This window comes from Antrostomus carolinensis, unplaced genomic scaffold (genome assembly GCF_000700745.2).
Source record: "Antrostomus carolinensis isolate BGI_N321 unplaced genomic scaffold, ASM70074v2 scaffold14033, whole genome shotgun sequence".
In the NCBI taxonomy this organism is placed as follows: Eukaryota; Metazoa; Chordata; class Aves; order Caprimulgiformes; family Caprimulgidae; genus Antrostomus; species Antrostomus carolinensis.
Window position 1 is genome coordinate 3010 of NW_010307445.1, and position 20686 is coordinate 23695.

Here is a 20686-nt window from a genome sequence, read left to right on the forward strand (position 1 = left end):
CTTGGAGTATGGAGAGCTGTTTAGGGGGGATGGGAGCAGTGTATCCTTATTGTTATTGTAGAAGACATTGAGGGGGCATATCTTCACAAGTAAACTTCTTACAACCTTGCTTTTAAGGCAGATTTTAAAACCAGATTGTACGCTTGCCCTAGTTTTGCTTGTAGAGCCCTAAGTACACCGCTCCCAGGCTATGGAATATGTTACAGATGTACATAAAGGGTATCAGACTTGTCCTCTGCCAAAACAAGCGTTTCTGGTGTTGCCAGAGAAGTGCCTGGCTCTACTCAACTAATGACTAGCCAAGTGATCCCTCTTGCATTTAAGGGCAGGTCTTGGACATAGGTGAACTGGACTAGCTTCTTATTTTGCCTACAGAAGTTTTAATATGCTTAACATTATCCAATACCAGCAACCGAGGTAGTCTAAATACCACAGCAGGGACTGATTAGCTTTTTCAGATCACTGCTTTTATTCGCTGTTTGCAAAGAGGCTTAATCCAGTGCTGGAGATCAGGTGTCCCACTGTGCTTGTGGGTAGCTTTCTCTCACTCTTTGTGTTCACAGTGGCAGAAATTAGTGAGGAGTCTCCTCCTGCCTCCGACTTAAATGCTCCAAAATAGTGATGTTAGTAGTTGTTCTTAGGAGTGTTTAATGGATGGTGCAGAGAAACTATAGTTGAGTTTTCTGCTTTGCAGCTTAATATCTGGGCACATGATAAATGCATCCATGTAATAGTATGATGGTATGTGATTTAATTTACTATGTTGAATCACTTTAATATCCACGTAAAGCTTGGGAAATTACTCCAAACAGTTCTGACAAACCTATTCACATTCTTTTTTTGCTTTTAAATCACAGTAGGTGTATCCAGCAGATCACTTGTCCTCCCGAGCAGAGGAGGAGGTTCTCAGTATTGCTTTTAGTCATGTAGTAATGCCGAAGTTCAGTGAATACACTTTCTAGTAGTCATTCAGATGAACATTATTGCAGATATAGAATCTCTTAATTCTCTGTGCTGAGCTGTCTTCACTGAAGTTACCAGCAGTGTCAACTTTTTATTTGAAAGTCCACATTGCTCCACTTTTTTAATTGAGCATCAAACCTTGCTACTGTTCTGTCACTAAATATGTGTGCTGCAGGGCTTGGTGGTATTGAAACTGTTGGGCAGTGGAGAAAGAGGTGGACTGGAGTTTGTGTTTCCATGTGGCTTCCTTCAATAAAAATAAAAACAATAAAAAGCTGGCTGCGGTCTAGCTCCTGACTTCTGTTCAAATATTTCATCATTGCAAAGAGACAGGAAGATCTTGGCATCTCAAACAGATCTGTGAAATAAAAGGGAAAGAAGTTCTGTTTCAAACAAATATGAATGACTCCAGAACAAAAGAGTGGTTCATAGTTCCTTTCTGTCAAGTGCCCTAGTGTTTCAATGCCGCTGCTTAAAAATATCCATTATTTCACGTATTAATATTGTGTGGTTTTAGTTTAAACGGTTTCACCTTCCATTGAAATTACCTACAAGTACTCTGTTAGTCGTGTGTAAATGCAAGTTTATTACATTTATTGAGTGATGTACAAAAGTGTCAGGAAATTCAGAAAGCGGTTTCTGAATACATTTCAATGTTTAGTGTGGGCTCCTTTCATACCTCCTTGCACTTTGTACCACTATGATTAATTTTGCTAACGAGAGCAGGGGAATACAAATAGCTACTGATGGATTTATTTCTCTTTAATATTTTTTCCTTACAAAGAACTTATTGTTTCCGTGATAGAAGGGATTATATCCCTTAAGACTGTTATATTTTAATAAGAACTCACAACTTTTACTACTTAAAAATAATTCCTTTCTTTGTTTCATGAATTAGAAACAATGAGGAGAAGCTGAAGTCTGCCCAAGCCAGGTGTTTCTTGTTGGCAGCCTGCTCCCTAATGACTCTGGCTCTCATACAGCAGCTGCCTGCTAGTCTCTTTTGTATGGCCTATTGTTGCTGCACACCCCTCGTTAATACACATGCTGCCCGGGGCAGACCCTGAGAATGACATCAACTTGCTTATCTTAGAAACCTCGAACCTGATGCAGGGTGGGGAGGTTGCCTTGCATCTGCCCGGCCAACTAATTGTGAGCTCTGTGGGTCGTGATTGGCTCTGCGTCCGCTCAGTAATAGGTTAAGCAAAGACATCGCGGGTCCATCTGTTCGTCCATTCATTGTTCTGCTTGCTTGCCTGAAGTCTGCAGCTGAAATCGTGTTAAGGAGTTGCTTCTGGAACAGCTACAAGAAACCAATGTCTCTGTGTTTTCCAGCGAACGTAAGTATATGGGCTTCTCTCTGCAGAAATGGGACGTTGCACCTTTCTGGTGCTTCAGCGTGTCAGCTTGCATTCGGACAACGTAGCTAGCGTGTGGCTCCGCTGAGATTTGCACACTTTGGGTGTCTCTTGGAAAAAGAGAGGAAGAAAAACAGTTATGTCTGAAGACTAAGTACTTTAAAGAGCGATGATCTCGCCCCGTGCATTCTATTAAGGAACTTTCAAAATCATGGGCAATGGTGTGTTTCCAGGAATTTGAAAATGGTAGGCAGTAGCCATGAACAGAACGAGTTCTCTTCTAGCTCCCTGGGGGGAAGGGAAGGTTTCAACTTTATAGGTATTTACCTTTTAAAACAAACAAACAAACAATTTTATTTAATTTGTGACTGGTTGTAGTGGATTGGACACTGGTAGAAAAAGCTTTTAAGGGAAAAAAAAAATGAAGTGGCTTTTCCATTATACCATACAATGGATGAAATTTCCTGTGTTTGTGAAAATAGGAAGAGCTCCATCATGGGATATCTGAAGATACTGTAGTGTGAGATAGAGCATTAGGTTGCTCTCAGGTGAGAACGTGTTCCAGTCAAAGGTTTTGTGCTTTGAAAGCTATTCCTAAGTGTGTCAGATCCAGTCTGGCTATTTTTGTAAAGTTTCTAATCTGTTTTGATTTATATTTTGAGTTCAGATGGTAGGCTGAAGAACAAGCACTGTATACTCCATGAGCCTATGTTCTAAGGATCCAGTAAAGAAAAAAGCAAAACAAAGACCTTCATATATCAGTTGGGAGGGCAAGAGAGCATATAAAAGGGTTAAAAAGAGGTTTGCATTTCTACCACATGCCCTATTGTGTGAACATATGCATGAGTCTATTGAAAGTTTTCAGAAGATGGGCAGGCCACCAGTTGCTGGTCTCCTGCAGTTCCAGTAGACATCTGTTGCCCCAGAGCATTAACCAATCTGTTCAATGGGACATCCTTCCTTTGTTGGATAGAATGATGCAGACAACAGCACTCGCTGAAATACAATGGTAATTAAATACATAGAAACTACAGCAGTAGATATTTATTACATATTCATTATTTTATTTGCATTGTTGCAGTATCTTTATCATTTAGATAACTGATACATTCATTTTTTTTCTTTTCTGATCAACTCTGTTTGTGACAAGCAATGACAGTGTTTCAACAAACTGTGATTTCAATATTTTACATTCTGTTTAGAAGACTTGGAAAACGTCTGCCTGTGTGAAAACGTGCAGAACTACTTTACTGTAGAATATATATTCAGAAACTTATGACTGTCTTTTGAGAATATGCCATTTCTGTTTTACTGTGCCACGACACACTATTTTACTCTTTGTTATTTTCCTCTGTGAACTAAATTTGCATTAAACTGCTTTTCTTATTCTCAATTGTAAGTGGAAAATATTCTGAATACACATTAAAAGATTAGATAATCTACTTACATCCCTTTGTGAAATTGTGTTTTGTGAGAAGGTGAATTAATGAGCTGATTATTTTTAATGGTTAGTGGAAAATAGTGGTGACTTCTAAGAAATAGGAAAAGATTACACTTCTACAATGTACTAGCACAGTGCTCATCTGGAGTATTGTAGTTATACTTGATCGTTGTCTTTGACTCAGTAATACAGTATTTTAGGCCTTTAACAGTGAACTTAGTGTGAGATACTGTAGTTTTAAACAGGCTTCAGTTTAACACATATATTGTTATGTCTAAATTGAGAATTACTGTTTTACTAACTTTTTCATAAATACAAATTCTGTTACTCAGTTGTGGTGAGCATAACCAAAAGCTGCAGGCTTTCTTGACAATAATTTTTGGCTGATTTTTGGTTGTTTGTTTGTCTCCCAGTTGAGTCAGAATTTGTATCAGTTATTTTTCTTAGCTTTATTGCATTGCATGAGTAAGCACACTTTAAAAGCATGTGTGCATAATGAGAGTTCCTTGTAAATAAAGAGTGCAAGGAGTTCTTATGTTACTCCTTGGGTAAATGTGACCTTTTCTGGTTTTCATGAGCTTCATTGTCCTATATATAGGTACACTGGTGTGTATTTGGAATACATATTCATTCAAATAGACTAGCTGGCACATTGCTCTTCACTAACCAAATCAAGATAAAATAATCAATTCCAGCAGTGTTGAACAGTGACATCTGATTTTCATGGTTCTAATCAGTGAATCTCACAAAGGATATCATGTTGGGAGCTCCAAAGGCTAGCATTTCTACGAGATGCTGCTGACCACAAATATAGTGTACAAAGTTCACAGACACTGTAAAGAAATTGTCTGAAAATAAATAGTTTGCATGCAGGGTTTAGGCCAGATGCCAGGAATAGGGTACTGCTTATGCAAAACTATTTCAGAAATCTTTAGCTTTGGATTTACAGTATAAACGTAATTCTAACTACCCTTTTAAAGCAGTAGTATGATGACTATATACTATCTGTGGCAGATTTTAAATCTGCTGCTTTTATTACCTTCTTTAAATAGTTTCTGAAAAACAATAGAGTTCTGTTGAAAAGAAGCAGTTATATATTGCAGCAAGATGGAGATTGACAGCAGACTTAAAGCAGATAGATGTGAGGCTGATTATGTATACATTCCCAACAATGGACAAAGCTCAGTTTATGGTCATTTTTCATATGCAGCTGATGTGCAAATCATCTAAAGTGTGCTTCATATGATGCTTGATCTTCAGACACATTCATATGCTAGTGACTCCTTTGAATCCCACTGGAGGGTGTTATGATTGTAGTTGCTGTAAAGCACTTAAACTTCAAGGAAGAACCGACTGGAGAATGACTTAAGTATTATTTTAACTAACACTAAAAAAAAAAAAAATCCTTTTTCTGATCTGTGCACTTCAAGCTTTGTTTATTCCATGCTGTTAATATGCAACCTCCTCCTCCCCCCTTCCAAAAAACCCCTTCCCTCTACCTTTAGTTCAATACTAAAATGGCATTTCACAGTACACGGATTTAGGCAGTGACCCATTATCTCCCTGTATTCTGTGGCGGTGGTACATGAGCCAGCTCAACTTTTCAGTCCAGCTTAAAAGTGTTGCCCATTAACTAGACTTCCTCAAGTCAGAGCAGATTGTGGGGTTGGTGGAACAATGATGTCGGGGCTTCCAGATCGGTTTGGCAGCTGCATTGTTCTCCGAGGGGAAACCAGACGCACTTAAGTCCCGCTCTCTTTCATGGGCTTTTGTTCATACCAAATTATTCTTTCGCTGTGCTAGTATTCATGATGGTATGTTAAAGGAGCGCATCCTAGCAACTAAAGGCTGGTTGCTAAGCAGCCTCACTGCCAATAGGGGTTTCTTGTTTGAGATTTTTTTATTATTATTTTTTTGTTGTTTGGGGTGTCAGTTCTGTGAAGGCCACGGTGTTGGGCTTTTTAACTGTATCCTTTTATTGGGATATTGTTGTGATTTGTTACTAGCACTGCACCGTCGAGTGCGTTACGTTAGTTAATAAATCACTGTGTGAAAAGGTTCGTTTCCTAAATTCTCATTGTGTTTAATCCGTGGTGTTGCTTGAAATCCTAAGGCTTCGAGTGAAGTGAAAGTAATATTCCTTGATGCACTGCTTGAGAATATTACAGCTCTACTGCCTTCTGACAAGATCAGATCTAAATAAAACTCGAGAGTATTTTCTTTCCTATCAGCCTTGCCTGGATTAAGGTGTTGGAGATGAAAATGCTGATGATCGATTCAGTTATTTATTTATTTTAACTAGAAATGCTTAGGTAAAGCATGTTTTTGTGCCTCATAACCAAAAAGCTCCCCCACAGCAGTGATGTCTTGGCACTCGGCACCTATACGGTCTGCCTTTACTGAACCACAGTTTAGATTTTTTGCTTGATTCTCTCTAGTCTTAAACCTGGATAAATTTCTCTTGTGTGCACTCTCAGATCTTTATCCCAAGAGGTAGAAAGTACACCGTACTTTAAAAACACTGGGTCATTCTTAAATGCTAACCTGTAACACTATAGAGATTTTTGCTGTTTGTGAGACATACCTGTAATTTGTATTGGTATGGATCAAGAGATTATGTTTGACATAATGCCTTTTCCCAATATATCCTCCATGATGAAATTTGTGTCTGTAATGTATCTGTCAAGTTCAAGTGAAGTCATTTCCCTCTATAACTTGATTTTATATTCTGCCTTGCAAGATGAAAGTGTGAAAGAACTCTTTGTTTTGTAGTCTTCCCTTAATGTAAATTCTTCTTTTTCATGGTAACCTTGCAGTACAATTGGTCCATATGGTCCATTTTTATCTATGAGAAATAATTTATCTTTTGCTTTCTTTATTGAAGCAAAGATTCTTGTTTAAAATAACTAAATAAGGTAAAGAGCTAGCAATCTGCCTTTAAACACGGATTGTGGAAGTAATCCTTGTGATGAAATGGGTAGCTAACTTCTGTGTAACTACCATTTTTTGCAAAATTCCTCCAGAAAAACTCATGTGGCAAGTGTATGAAGTCCAGAAAATAGCAACTTTTCTTCTTCCATTCTTCCTACATGACTTCTGTCTGTATGCTTAGTTTTGATTGAGTGAAAGGCTTGCACAGGTCTAGTCCAAGAGTTGAAATCAGTTTTTAATTTTGTTGCCTTGTTGCCTTGATGAATGATGTGTTGCGTTCAGTGCAAAGACTTCCATTGGCTTTATTGGCCGTTAGATCAGTCAGTGTCTCTAAATGCTGTATGTGTTAGTAATGCAGCACTCTGTTGAGATCAATTAGTCTTTCTTGACTTAATTACCACTTTATAAGGGAATTCAGATATAGTTTGAGTGTATTCAATTGTCTTTTAGGGCCAATAACTTTTTATTTAATCATGTTTTCTGTTACCAATTCATTTTATGTGTTATGATGTCTTGTATTTGCCTAATAAGCCAGATAATATAGTACTGTGCTAATTTGTTTCTATTCAACAGAGAGTTCAAGGTGTTTAGTTAAAAAGCTTTTGTAGTACTTGTATTTTATAGCTGTATTTTTTTATTGTTACAATACTGTCTTAAGCTAAAATAAATGTTTTGGTTCCTTTAAATCATGACAAGACTTCTGTCTGCGTTACAATAGGTAAACTTGCAGCATTTCATTTCTTAATCTTTCATAAACTCATTTCTAGAAATGTTTAAGTAAAAGCTTTTGATGCACTCAGAAAATAGATGATCAGTTGTTTATCCTCTTAGCTATGGATGTTCCCTAGGAGAAGTTTTTCCCAAAAAAAAGTTTTATTTTTTTTTTTTTAAGTAATATTTCTCTGCTGGGAGGGAATAAATTCTGAGAAAATACAGAACAAATAGTAAGTGTAACCAGTTGCAACGTTTTTGTTCTCTCTTTAGGAATACGGAACACTTTACATTCAGGAATACAAGAAAAACAGCAAAGTGGAGTCAAGTACATGCAGCAGCTTCATGGGCCTGAAGGATCATCTGGGGCATGACTTAGGCCACCTTTATGTGGGGAGCACTGGCACACAAATAAATGCAATTGTACCTTGGTCAATGGCGGAGAAGCCAACGATGGATAAGGTTAATTCTAGGAAAGAAGATGTAGACAAGGAAGCATCTGAAGAGACTTCTGGAAGCTCCAGCTGTGACTCTGAAGAAAGCACAAATTCTGATAATGATTCAGAGAGACCGAATAATTCTGCATCAGAATCACATTTCTTGCCTAAGACTCACCGACAGCTGTGCCGATCTCCTTGCTTAGAGCCTCATATACTAAAAAGAAATGAAATCTTGCAAGACCTTAGGATAGAAGAGGCTCAGATAGTACCTAAGGAAGTCAAAAGGCCCCCTGATGTGGTGAAAGAATATCAAACCAAACTGGAGTTTGCACTTAAGTTGGGTTACTCTGAAGAGCAGGTTCAACTGGTACTAAATAAACTTGGTACTGATGCTTTAATAAATGATATTTTGGGAGAACTTGTCAAACTTGGGAATAAAACTGAGACTGATCAGACTGTAACTAATTCTAACACTAGTGTAATGCGTGAAGCGTCTTCCATAGAGTCTCAGAGGTCAGAGTCTCCACTGCAGGATGATGTGACAGAGGATGGTGACAACCTGAGGCCAATAGTTATTGATGGCAGCAATGTTGCAATGAGGTATGTGACCATGAAGCTTTTGCTTTTATATTTAAATGGAAACAGAATGACCTTGCCCCATTCAAGCACTGATGTTGGGTATAATTGCCTAAAGCTGTGTGCAGGTTCTCTGGCAAGCATCTTCATTGAACACACATTGCGCCAATGCTTGTAATCAGGCTAGAGGTCTGTAAGAGTTCAGTGGTTTGTATTCACTGTTAGAACCATAGGTTAATGCCAGTCTCCCTTTGTAGGCAGCTATCAAATCTCTCCTTCCCACTGCCAGACTTAATTAATTAATTAATTAATTTTTGGTAGGCATCATTGCTATGGGCAATTACTGTAGGCAGTTACATACAGGAGGTTAAAGCAAATATAAGATTCCTTAATATTATAAAATAGTGATTTAGAATTAAGTGGCCTAAGGGATACTTCTCCTTGGTAGGCTATTCTGTAGTAACTAGTCTATCTGTAAAATCGGCCTTGGTTATCAGATTTGGAGTTAGATTTTATTGCCATTAATTCCTGAGATTACTGTGCTTTAGACGTTCACTTACGTGTCTGCAGATAACACGTTTACCTGCAGTACTCACCCATCTTGACCCCAGTCATCTAGGTGCATCGCGAGAAACTTGGCTGGGGGGCGGCAAGAGGGTCGTGCTTCATCGGTGAGTAGAGAAAGAAGGAAATGGCAGAGAGAGATATGCTGAGAGATACCTGTGAGGTTTTTTTTATGGCTATATAAATGGTTGAATGACAAACTGATTAGTAACTAATTGGGTAACTCGTAAGGATTATCTCATTACTAGCACCATGGCTTAGAAGGTCAATTTTAGTCTTCTGACGACTTGATGTGATTTTCATTAGCTTAGTAATAAAAGTTAATGCAAGGCTTTTCTGGGCTAAAGGCCCAGGTTTTTTTAGCTCCTAATCAAGTCAATTACCTTTAAATGAGGCTTTTTAAAAATGAAATTTAAATACAGCTCTTACTTACACTAATACAGTAGTTTTTGTTTATTTAAGTAGGTATGTTAGTCTGTAAAGCAAGGATATGACTTCTTTGTAAATGGGGTATTCCTGTGAGTTCTTTCTACCTGATGTGTCATTCCTAATCTTTTTGTTCAACTTGAGCTATAAAGGAAATACATGTCCAGTTGAACAAACTCTGTTCTGGTACTCAACCAAGAAGTTATCCAGAGACTTCTAAAAAGGGTTTGGGTTGTATTTCACAGAAATACAACACAGTTGTGTAAGTGTTAGCTAGCTAGCACAGCTCAGACTTGGTGGGTGGATTCAGGTTCAACTTCTCCCACAAACTGCACCGAACACATTCCAGAAGTAGCTCCAGATCAGTCACTTTTCCTTAATGTTTATTCAGTTATTAGCATAAATATTTCAAACCTGCCTTCCTATGCTCATTTTACTTTCTTGACCACCTACATAAAATAAGCCAAATATGAAAGCATGCCGTAGGGCCTTAAAACAGATTGAATCTATTAATATAACAGTCTTTCTGTATCCAAGAATCAAATTAACAGGTCTTTACTTGTTTTCTGCCGAATTTAATCACAGAATAATTCAGTTTGAAAGGGACCTCTGAAGATCTTCTGGTCCAATCCACAGCACAGAGCAGTGTAAATTCAAGGCCGTGTCAAGTTGGGTTTAAAATGTCTCCAAGGATGGAGACTCAACATATTATCTGGGCCACTGTTTGAATTCCCTCACTGTAAGAAAGTTTTCTTTTTTATGTTTTAAACATTTCTTGTATTCCAGTTTGTGCCCGTTGCCTCTTGTCCTGTCACTGGACAGCAGTGAGTGGTCAGGTTTTGTTCTCTTTGCTTCCTCCCATTGGGTGTTTATACACATGGATAAGATCCTCCTGAGCCTTCTCTTCTCCAATCCCAGGTCTCTTGGCCTCTCCTAGTATAACAGGTGCTCCAGTCCCTTGATTAACTTTTTTGTCCATCACTGGACTGTCTCCAGTATTATCCACGTCTGTTTTATACTGAGGAGCCCAGGACTGAACCCAGTGCTCCAGATAAGTCTCACTGAAGCTGAGCAGAGAGGAAGAATCACCTCCCTTGACCTGCTGGCAACACTTTTCCTAATGCAGCCCAGGAGGCTGTTGGCCTTCTGTGCTGCTGTCATGGTTTTAACCTGGCCAGCAGCCAAACACTGCACAGCTGCTTGCTCACCCTCCCCTGCCCAGGGTAATGGGGGAGAGAATTGGAGGGCTAAAAGTAAGGAGACTCATAGGTTGAGATATGCACATTGCTGGCTCATGGCCAGTTTGGTGTTCACCAGAATCCCAAGGTCCTTCTGTTCAGAGTTGCTTTTCAGTTGTTTGGCCCCCAACCTGTACTGATGTCTGGTGTTAGTCCTCCCCAGGTGCAGGACTAGTATTTCCCTCTGTTGAACTTGCTGAGGTACCTGTTGGCCCATTTCTGTACCCTGCCATGGTCCCTCTGAATGGCAGTACACCCATCTGGTGTACTCCTCCCAGTTATGTATCCTCTGCAGACTTGCTGAGGGTGCACTGTCCCATTATCTAGGTCAGTAATGAAGATGCTAAGCAATGCTTGCCCCAGTATCAATCCCTGGGGTACACCAATACTGAGTGGCCTCCAGCTGGACTTTATGCCACTAATCATAACCCTTTGAGTGCAGCAGTTCAGCAAGGTTTCAGTCCATGTCTCTGTCCCCTTATCATTACTTTGTCAGTGAAACTGTTATAAGAGACAGTGTCAAAAGCTTTGGTAAAGCCACAGTAAACAGCATCCACTGCTCCCCTGATCCACTGAGACAGTCATCTCACTGTACAAGGCTGTGAGGCTGGTTAAGCATGTTTCCCATTCATAAATCCATGGTAACTGTTCCCAGTCACCTTCAGCCAGTCTACATAATTTGTTAGGAAAAGGGCTTCCAGGAGGATTTACTCCATCACCTTTGAAGGGATCAAGGTGAGGCTAACCAGTCTGTAGTTCCCTGAATTATCTTTATTGCATTCCTTGAAGATAGAAGGGGTATTTGCTCTCTTCTAGTCCTTCATCCCCAATCACCACAATCTTTCAAAGATTACCAAGAGTGGCCTTGCAACGTCATCATCCAGCTCCCTCAACACCCTTGAGTGCATCCCATTAGGGCCCAGAGTTTGGAAATGTCCCATTTCAGTGTTTCCTATCCTCTGCTGAGGGAAAGTCTTGTTCTGTCACCTTTGTTCAACTTCCTGCACATCAGAGTGGACCAATCTTGAGTTTGTTGGAGGTGATCCTTGAAAACGCCCCAACTCTCCTGGGCCCTTCTGCTCTCCAGGGTCATATCACATGGGATTCTTCTGAACAGGCCAAAGTCTACTCTCCTGAAGTCTGGGGCTGTGATCCTGCTTTTTGCCTTGGTCTTTCTTCACAGGATCCTGAATTCCACCACTCACAGTCACTGCAGCCAAGGGTGCCCCTGACCTTCACATCTCTGACCAGTTCTTCCTTGTTTGTAAGTATGAGGTCCAGCAAGTTCTCTCGTTGGGTCCTCAGTCACCCATGTTAAGAAGTTATCATCAGTGCACTCCAGAAACTTCCTGGATTGCTCCTGCCTTTCTGTGTTGGCCAGCCTGTTGGCAAAGACGTTTTTGCTCTGCTTCTGATCAGCCAGTGGTGAAGATGCTTTTATTCCGCTTGGTCAATTGAATCCTACCATTTCCTAGAAATCAGTCCATGAGAGACTGTTACAAGTAACCTATACATTGGCATAGGCTGTTCTTCTCATTCCTCTTTGGTTTTCCCAGCTGTGGCCAACAAGCTCACTTTGGAATTGCTAATGGGAAATGGGCCTGTGCCCTAAGCAAGACTGTAGATAGTCTTTTTAGAGAAGTTCTTGGTAGCTCTCTCATATGTTCTCACAGAAATGGGTAGACTGTGATCTATATCTTTACTCTCACGTTGTTGTAATACATGTACTTCATGACATCATTTACTTTTAGAATTATTCTAGCTAAGAACTGCTTATTTTCTTTTAAGGGATGTATTTGATGGGGAGGGGAAAGTTTTGTGGAGAAGATTGAAGTGAGTGATGTCCAATAAAACAAGTAGGATGAGACAACTGTCCTCCTCAGGAAGGATCAAACACTGTGTGCTGCCCTGTCTCTCCATTGCATGACTAAGGATGCAGTTTCACAAAACATCTAATGAGTGACACAGAGTGACTTACTTTCAGCCTTGCCCCTATCTCCCTGCTAGGGATGCTCTCCTACCTGTGTCCCATCTAGGGGCTGCACAATGAGTTGATTCCTAATTCAAAAAGGATTATTTTTCTAGTAAACCTGCAAATGAAACCCAATGTTTTTGTGGTTGGGAGAAGAGCTAGGTCTGACACAAGGAAGGAAAGATGTATTTGATGATGTGACTGGATGTTCATGTTTGTGTAACTGGTTGCATCTAGTCAAGTGGTGATGGGTAGATTTGTGTTCTTTGAGGGCAGCAGAAATCGAGGCTTGGGCCAGAATAACTTACTCTGGCCAGACAGAGCCAGCATGTATGCTTGGCTAGTCTGGTGACTACTCCTGTTCCAGAGAAGCTGCTTTAGCAATCTGTAGTTAAAAAAACCTCCAAAACTCTCAATTTTTCTGCCTTTTGATAGTGCTTGGGAGGCTTTTCTTATACTTTAAGATGACATTGCTTGTCATTTGTACCTTAAACTGAAAACTGTTCATCAGATGCATCTTGTGTATTTCAGGTTTGAAGCTCCAATGTTGGGTAAAGAATATGAATTGGTTAAAGTTTTAAAAACAAAGCAAATCACCTCTTTCAACTGAATAGCAGAAAGGTGGCTTTTGCAGGCTATGACTTGAAGAATTGCTATTTAGTTTCTATGGGATGCTTCAAATCTGGTTGTGTTATTTTCTTATTCTGGTTTTCATGGTGTTGACTTAATCTTTTTCCAGAAGAGGAAAGGTGACTACGCATATAAGTCTAACACAGTCTTATGTTAGAATGCTCTTACAGATGGATCTGACTTCTCTGTGTGTGTGTGTGTGTGTAAACTTAAAATCAGAGCTGAACAGCAAATCCCCTTAGAGCAGCTGTGGAGCTCTTGGTAGACACTTCCCACAGCTGAGAGTGAGGCTGGACTAAGGGATAGGACTCAGGATTCAGTCATGCCATACCTGAGCAGTGCTATGTTGGCTTTCCAGAGAACTGGGTAACTCTGACCCTGCTTCATAAGGTGGGGGCTTTTTGCATCTAGATGATGTTGTTGTAATGCAGAATCTTCATTTAGAATCTTAGTCCATAGGAGTAGAAAGGACATTTGTCTATTGAAATAAAAATGCACTCAGGACCTTATTTAGTGTAAACTGCACAGCATTAGATACTAGACAGGTAACATATTTCAGTCATGTATATGGTATATAGTAGTAGTCATAGTACATATACTATATATAGTATAGAATCATAGAATGGTTTGGGTTGGAAGGGACCTTAAAGATCATCTAGTTCCAACCCCCCTGCCATCAGCAGGGACACCTTCCACTAGACCAGGTTGCTCAAAGCCTCATCCAACCTGGCCTTAAACACTTCCAGGGAGGGGGCAGCCACAGCTTTTCTGGGCAACCTGTTCCAGTGTCTGACCACCCTCACAGTGAAGAACTTCTTCCTAATATCTCATCTAAACCTCCCCTCTTTCAGCTTAAACCCATTTCCTCTTGTTTTGTCATTAACTGCCCTTATGAAAAGTCCTTCCCCAGCTTTCTTGTAGGCCCCTTCAGGTACTGGAAGGCCACTGTAAGATCTCCCTGGAGCCTTCTCTTTTCCAGGCTGTACAGCCCCAACTCTCTCAGCCTGTCCTCACAGGAGGAGGTGCTCCAGCCCTCGGATCATCCTTGTGGCCTCCTCTGGACTAGTTCTAACAGGTCCATTTCTTTCTTATGTTGGGGACTATATAGTTATGTACATAGTATATAGTAGTTCTGTATAAATGTGTGATGAGATTTTAGCTGCCCTAAATTTTCGGTTTACATAACTGAGGTAGACAAAAGAGGGTGATCTCTGCCCATCTAGCAACAGCAGATCATCAGCTCTTTACCCCTACATCTCTGGGTTCTGCAGTATGGTCTTGGACCTGTTCTTCATGCATCTCCAGCTTCCTCAGCTGAGTCTCCACAGTCTGGAATGGAGGGGAGAAAGTCCTGTTTCTCCTTGAGGCATCAGAGGCAAGGTTTTGAGGGGTTTTTTTGCCCCTTCATTTTAAGACTTCCCTTTATTGCTGAGGTTGAAAGAGATGGAGTTCCTTCTGAGGAGAGAAATGTGCTGCAGCACATTTGCACAGTCCTTTTTCTTTGCATGTCGTTTTCAAGGGTAAGGTTGGGATGCTGAAAATTGCCTGAAATTAGTTATTGCTGTGATACTTCTCTCTGCTGGAATCAAAGCCGAGCATTTGCCACCAAGAAGGAATAAGGAACAGAGTTGTTGGTTACAAAGATAGTGGGAAAATTGTAACTATTTTATTAATTTGCTTCTGTTCCGTATTTGTTAGCTTTCCCTGGCTACCCTGGATGCCTTAAGACTTTCTGTGCTAGCAGTGAAAAGAATGATTTTAAAATTTTATGTAAATGTATATAAAATTTTGTTGAAACATATAGGCAAAGAAGTTGTCTGCTATGCTTGCAGAGAGCGCAACATGAAGATAACACTGATAAGCAAATAACTGGATATTTTATTAGCTGTATTATAAACTTTAGACGACCACTCAGAATTATAATGGTAAAAGAACTTGAGTGTTTTGATGATGTGCCATCTGAATTTGCAGGTTGAAATGATTGAATCCTGTTCTGAGCAATCAGATTCTTCTGAAAACTTCACTGTTAGGATTCCCAGGCCATGGAGGTGATGTGCTTCAGTTTCCCCTTGTGGAAAACCTTGGCCTATATGTTTAAATGGTGCTTGTTGGTACTTCATTGCACAAGGGAAAATGCAACGTGAGATAACCATTGCATACTTAATTTTTATTTGCAATGGGAAGATGCTGATTTTGGGGGGTTGTTTTTTAGTTAAATGCACTCCCACTTAAGACAGGTATTTTACAGTTTTCTTACAGCTTTTATGCCCAACCATCCCTCCAGCTGTGGATGTTCTAGGTGCTTGGTGGCATCAGAAACATACACCCAGGCCTGACAGGTGTGACAGAGACCCCAGTGCCGTTCAGGAGTGGCATTCAGCTGGAGGAAGTGTGAGGTGCCCAAAGGAGCCTAACCAGCATTACACATCTCTGTGTGGGCAGCTGAGTCTTGTCCCTGTGCGTTAACCATGAGGCAGGTTATTTGACCTTAGCAAAAGGTTCACTGATACCCTGTCTACGTAGAAGTTTTTCCACAACTGCAAATTGTCTCAACCAAAGGATGTTTTGATCGTCCTATCTGTGCTGTAGGTAGTTTTTATATGGCAATTTAATTGCATATGTATTTTAACAAATTAAGAATTTAGCTGCATTAGCCTCTTCTCAGATTGTGTCTTGCTGAGCATGGTAGACACGATTGTATCTTGGTACCTTGATTCAGACGTTCATCTTTCAGTGGCACCAGCTGTCTAGTTTCTTAGGTTATTTTGAGAAGCCACTTTAAGAAATAGATAAGAATATTTTTCCAGCAAGTAATAATCATGTGGATAGAAGGTTGTCACTGGCAGCTTTGAGTATAACTTCTCTTTGCCTGTTTTGACCTCTGACTGCTGAGTGCGTGACTCTTGCTCCATCAGACACCCGCGTGTGTGCCTGCCTGGTGACCGCACTTGCCACGCTCCACAGAGTGCCCCAGAGTTGGGAGCCCTACAGATGAAAGATATTTTGAAAGCTTCCAAGGCTTGCTTTTTTCCTTCAGAGACCTCAAAGCATTGGAGTAATTTGGGAACTATTTCATCCGCTTTGTGTCGGCACCAAAATATGTATTTAAGGAGCAAATGCAGGACTATAGAAGGCCCGGGTTACTGAGAAATGCTTTGGGACAAATTATTTCTGTGGTTATTAGTAGAGCTTAATAAATAAATAAATAAATAGAAGGGACAAGACTAGTGACAAAACTAGGCTGCCAGCTGAATGAGTTGCTAATAAGATACAGGGTGGAAATTCTTATATCCCTATGCTATGGACTGAACACTGTTTTCCTCTGTCCTAGTTTTGCTAGGAATTCTTACTTTCCAGGCAGATCTGTGTTTTAGTTTTGTTCTTGCTTTTAATCAGTGTGCTTTTTTACATGGGAAGTACCTTGATGTGTCTGGATTTCAGTTGTATTAAAAACCTGCATGTATATTGCAACAGACATTATTCTAGAGCTCAACTCTAATGTCTCTTGTCATCAGTGTGTATGATTTTTGTAGCTTTCAAAATCTGAGAGCTCCATGGCTCCATGTTGGTTTGAATGTTGCCTTAGAGCACGCCAGAAGTCTTGCAACTATTGTAAGTAGTCAGTGTTTTAGGAGTGTATACCACAGCTCTTTTCAAGACAGTTACTTGAAAATCTAGTTTAGAGGCTAGGAAGGTAACAGAGAAAATGAAAATGTTCTTATCAGATGTTTTACTGCTTTTTACTAACTCTAGCCTAGAAAATGCTTGATTGATTTTTGCTTAGGAAGTGTTTTACTACTTTTTATTCATTTAAAAATAAAACCACAGCTATCAACAGGCCAAATATAAAAGTGGTGATAGAAAGAATCATTCGTGCATGGTATGAGAGAGAAGTAGATACTTCTTAAGGAATATACTTTATCTTCCTTCAACTAAGAGTGGTAGATTAAACATAGTTAGCAAGCAGTACACCAATGTCTTACCCGGGGCTACAGCTGTCATCCTGGCTGCTCTGAGCTTTCACACTTCTAATAACTGGGAAGAGATTTTTAAAAGTAAGTTTCTTGATGAAGAAATACAGACATTTCTCCTCTTTTTTTACAACTAATCAGAAGGGGAAAGTCAGAAGCAGCAGCATGATTTCAGTCTTTTCACCATATGATGTATCATAAAGCTAATGAAGCACAAAGATCACAAAAAGGAGAGCATAAAATCTACATGAAAAAAAAAAAAAAAAAAAAACAGAAGAAAAGAACAAATTTTAATTGCACATCTTTTACCCAGACTTTCTCACTAATAGTTTAAATTTCTTGGAATTTGTATCCACTCAGATACCAGCTTAGGCATGTGTCTGAAAAGGAGCGGGGAAGAAAGTGTGAAGATTCATATGAGCTATAAATCCACTTGTGCAGCAATGCAGAAAAGCTGCTTTGTGTTGTAATGCATTTCCCATTTCTGTTTTGTAGAGTTTACGTATATTTAAAATTTATGTTCTGGGTGGAAGAATTTTCATAGTCTGTCTTAGGCAAGAGAAAATTTAGGAGTTGAACTGCCTGGTCCTCCCTCTGCCTTTAAAAGTGTGGCTTGAATTCCAACCTGGTGGAAAGCAATAGGCAAGAATGTCCATTTCTTTCAGAGAGGCCAGGATTTCATTCCAGAAATGAATTCTCAGACTGATGGGAAGAAACATACTGTTACTAAGATGTAGTCTAACAAAGCACTTGTTCGCTGTCAGGAGTGAAAAGTGGTTTTATCCATTTGAAACCATGGAGATTGTTTAGAGTAATAACAGTACAGTGATTTCACTGGAATTTAGTAGCTGGAACAAGCCCTTCCTGACTGTTTTAAAGTGGATTGCAATATATTTCTGGTTGCACATGACCTGCTGATAGCATGAACAGTAACTTCTTGTATCGGGCTTTGCAAAGAAGGCCCTATGGCTGCCCACGGGGTACTGGACACGCACCAAGCCTCCTGATTCTGTGTTGTTGCAGGGAGATGTAATGGCAGTGGCCGTGGCTGGAAATACTGCTGGCCATTTTTTCTATGCATGTGTGCATGTGCATTTTAAATGTGACACATCTGTGTGTGGTTTGGTTTCCTGTTCCTGGGAAGTTATGAAATACACAAAGATACTCTTTCAGCCAAACAAGGACAAGAATAATTGTATAGCATAAAACAATGCCTAGAGAAAATATTGCTATGTGTTTTATTATTAGTGTTATTACAATGTAATAGTGTGTTACATGATATTATTGAACAAAACGAGGGATATTTTATCGCAAAGACCTGTAACCATAGCTAAATAGGATATTGAGATACATAGATGTCTTGTTTCTGACAGTGTTTCTAGTAAAGCCTTATAGGCACAGAAGATGAACTTAAACTATCCTTGGACCACCCCGTGCCAGCTAAAATCTACAAACTTTATTATGGCTGGCAACAATTGCAATGTCTTAGCAAATGATTATGTTTTCCCGTCCTGTCTCCAGCATCATTGGAAGAGGAAGTAGTACAGTTTGTCACTTAAATCCAGATAATGGTAGTGAGCTCTTTTTTTCCCTTTTTTTTTTTTCTCTTTCTCTTTTGTTTGGAGCCTGTGACCTTCAACACAGCCTCTGCTGAGGATGAGGCTTTGTGAGAGGTGTTAGCCGTGACTCATTCTTTCTCAACACCTAGACACAGGTGAAAGTGTACACTACCTCTTTCACAAGCTTCTGGAATCTGAACATTGTTTCAGAATTTTTCTCACTTCTCCTGTGGCACTTCATCCATTGCACAATTACTCAAGCTTCCTTGAAGTATCAAGGAACATACAGCAATGCTATGTTTTACAAAGCTGGAAAGTTTTTAAATAACTTCCTGGTGTTTTTATTTACCTCAAAACATGTAAGTAGGAGGAACTTTTAGGATCCCTGTGGCTATCCATCATCATACTGCCCTATTCACAAATCACTCCATGGTGAAAGAATTGACTTTCACCTTTCTGGAAAGCAGATTGTGACATACCTGCTATACATGACAAGCCAGCCAAGTGAAAGGGCAAGGGCTTGCTGCCATGCCCCTGTGTTTCTTCCTAACCCCACATAGAGCTGTGGGGTTAGGAGAGACCTCACAGAAGTTGTTCATCTCCTCCAGTGCATGGAGAACTCAGACTGGAGGAGCTGTCTGACTTGTTCTGCAAAGTGTGCGGTGAGGACATCCCAAAATCCATGGGCAGACTGTCCCACTGACCAGTTAGAAAGCTTTTTCTAACATACTGCTTAACTGTTCCAAATGCTAGTTAAGGACTCTTCTGTCCTTAACGAGTGGGACTATGGTGGGTTGGCCGCAGCTGGCACCCAGGCACCCACCCAGTTGGGTGCTTGCTCCCCCCACCAGCAGAATAGGGGAGAAAACAGGAGGAACAGGGGCAAGAAACTCATGGGTCAAACTAATGACAGGGAAATCACTCACCAACTACTGTTGCATGCCAAACAGATTCAACTTGGGGAATTTAACTTAATTTATAGCTAATTAACATAAATATTTAGTTACCGAGTCCAGTAATGGGAAACAAAAAAGACAAATGTGAAAACACTTAGAGGAGAAAGTCTACCCTCTCCTTTTCCCAGGCTCACCTTACTGCAGACACCTTTCCTCCCCCTCGTCATGGCTGCATGTGACACCGAGTCCCTTCAGAGAGGCAGTGAGCAGTGCCAGGGGTTGGGGTTGGGGTCAGGACCTGGTGGTTTCTCTCTGCTGCTCCTTCCTCTTGTGCTTTTCTTCCTGTGCTCCAGAGGCTGCAGTCTGTCTGGGCGTATGCCTGCTCCCCACAGAGCATGTCTTCTTCCTTTGGCCTTGGTGTTCCCTCATTCCCTTCTCCTCCATTGAGCTGGCTGGAGATGGGCATGCCCAGCATGGGTCAGCCCCTGACCTCCTCTCACAGAGGCCACCCTGCAGCCCCCTGCTATCAAAGCTTTTCCATGGGCACCCGATGATTGATTGCTGTCCTCTATTTTAATTAACTCCTATGTATTGAAGATTGTTTAGTTCCTCCACAGGCTGCCATTTTTCTCCAGATTATCTAAATGCACTTCCTTCAGCCTTTCCACTTAGGTCTTCTTTCACTTTCTTTTGGATTCTTTCCAGTTCCTTTGTAGCTTTTGTAATATGTCAAGCCCAAAACTGAATGTAGAAGTTGGCTGAGTACTCATCTGCCTTTAGAAAATGACATCATTGCATCTCTTGCCTTACCTCAGACAGTTATTGCACATCTTTTGTTTTGCTTGTGTCTGATATGTTTCTGCTGAACTGTCTCTCCATGGCTTTTTTAATAACACTATTTATTTCTCCTTCAGAAATGCAGTGTTAAGCAAATTCTTAGTTTTGTCATGTTGATTTTGGACAATCTCTCCAGTTTGTCTAATCCATCCTGCAGTGCACCTGCCCCCCCC

General features: G+C 40.3%; 1 protein-coding gene across 1 annotated transcript in view; it reads left to right on the forward strand.

The window, feature by feature from the left end:
* The first annotated feature begins 2225 nt into the window (after window positions 1–2225).
* ZC3H12C (zinc finger CCCH-type containing 12C) overlaps window positions 2226–20686 on the forward strand; it is a 25557-nt gene continuing 7096 nt past the window's right edge. The window contains exons 1-2 of the mRNA XM_010165444.1: window positions 2226–2303; window positions 7678–8444. Coding sequence (XP_010163746.1) covers window positions 2280–2303; window positions 7678–8444 — 791 coding nt within the window. The 5' untranslated portion in view covers window positions 2226–2279. The remainder of the gene's footprint in view (window positions 2304–7677; window positions 8445–20686) is intronic.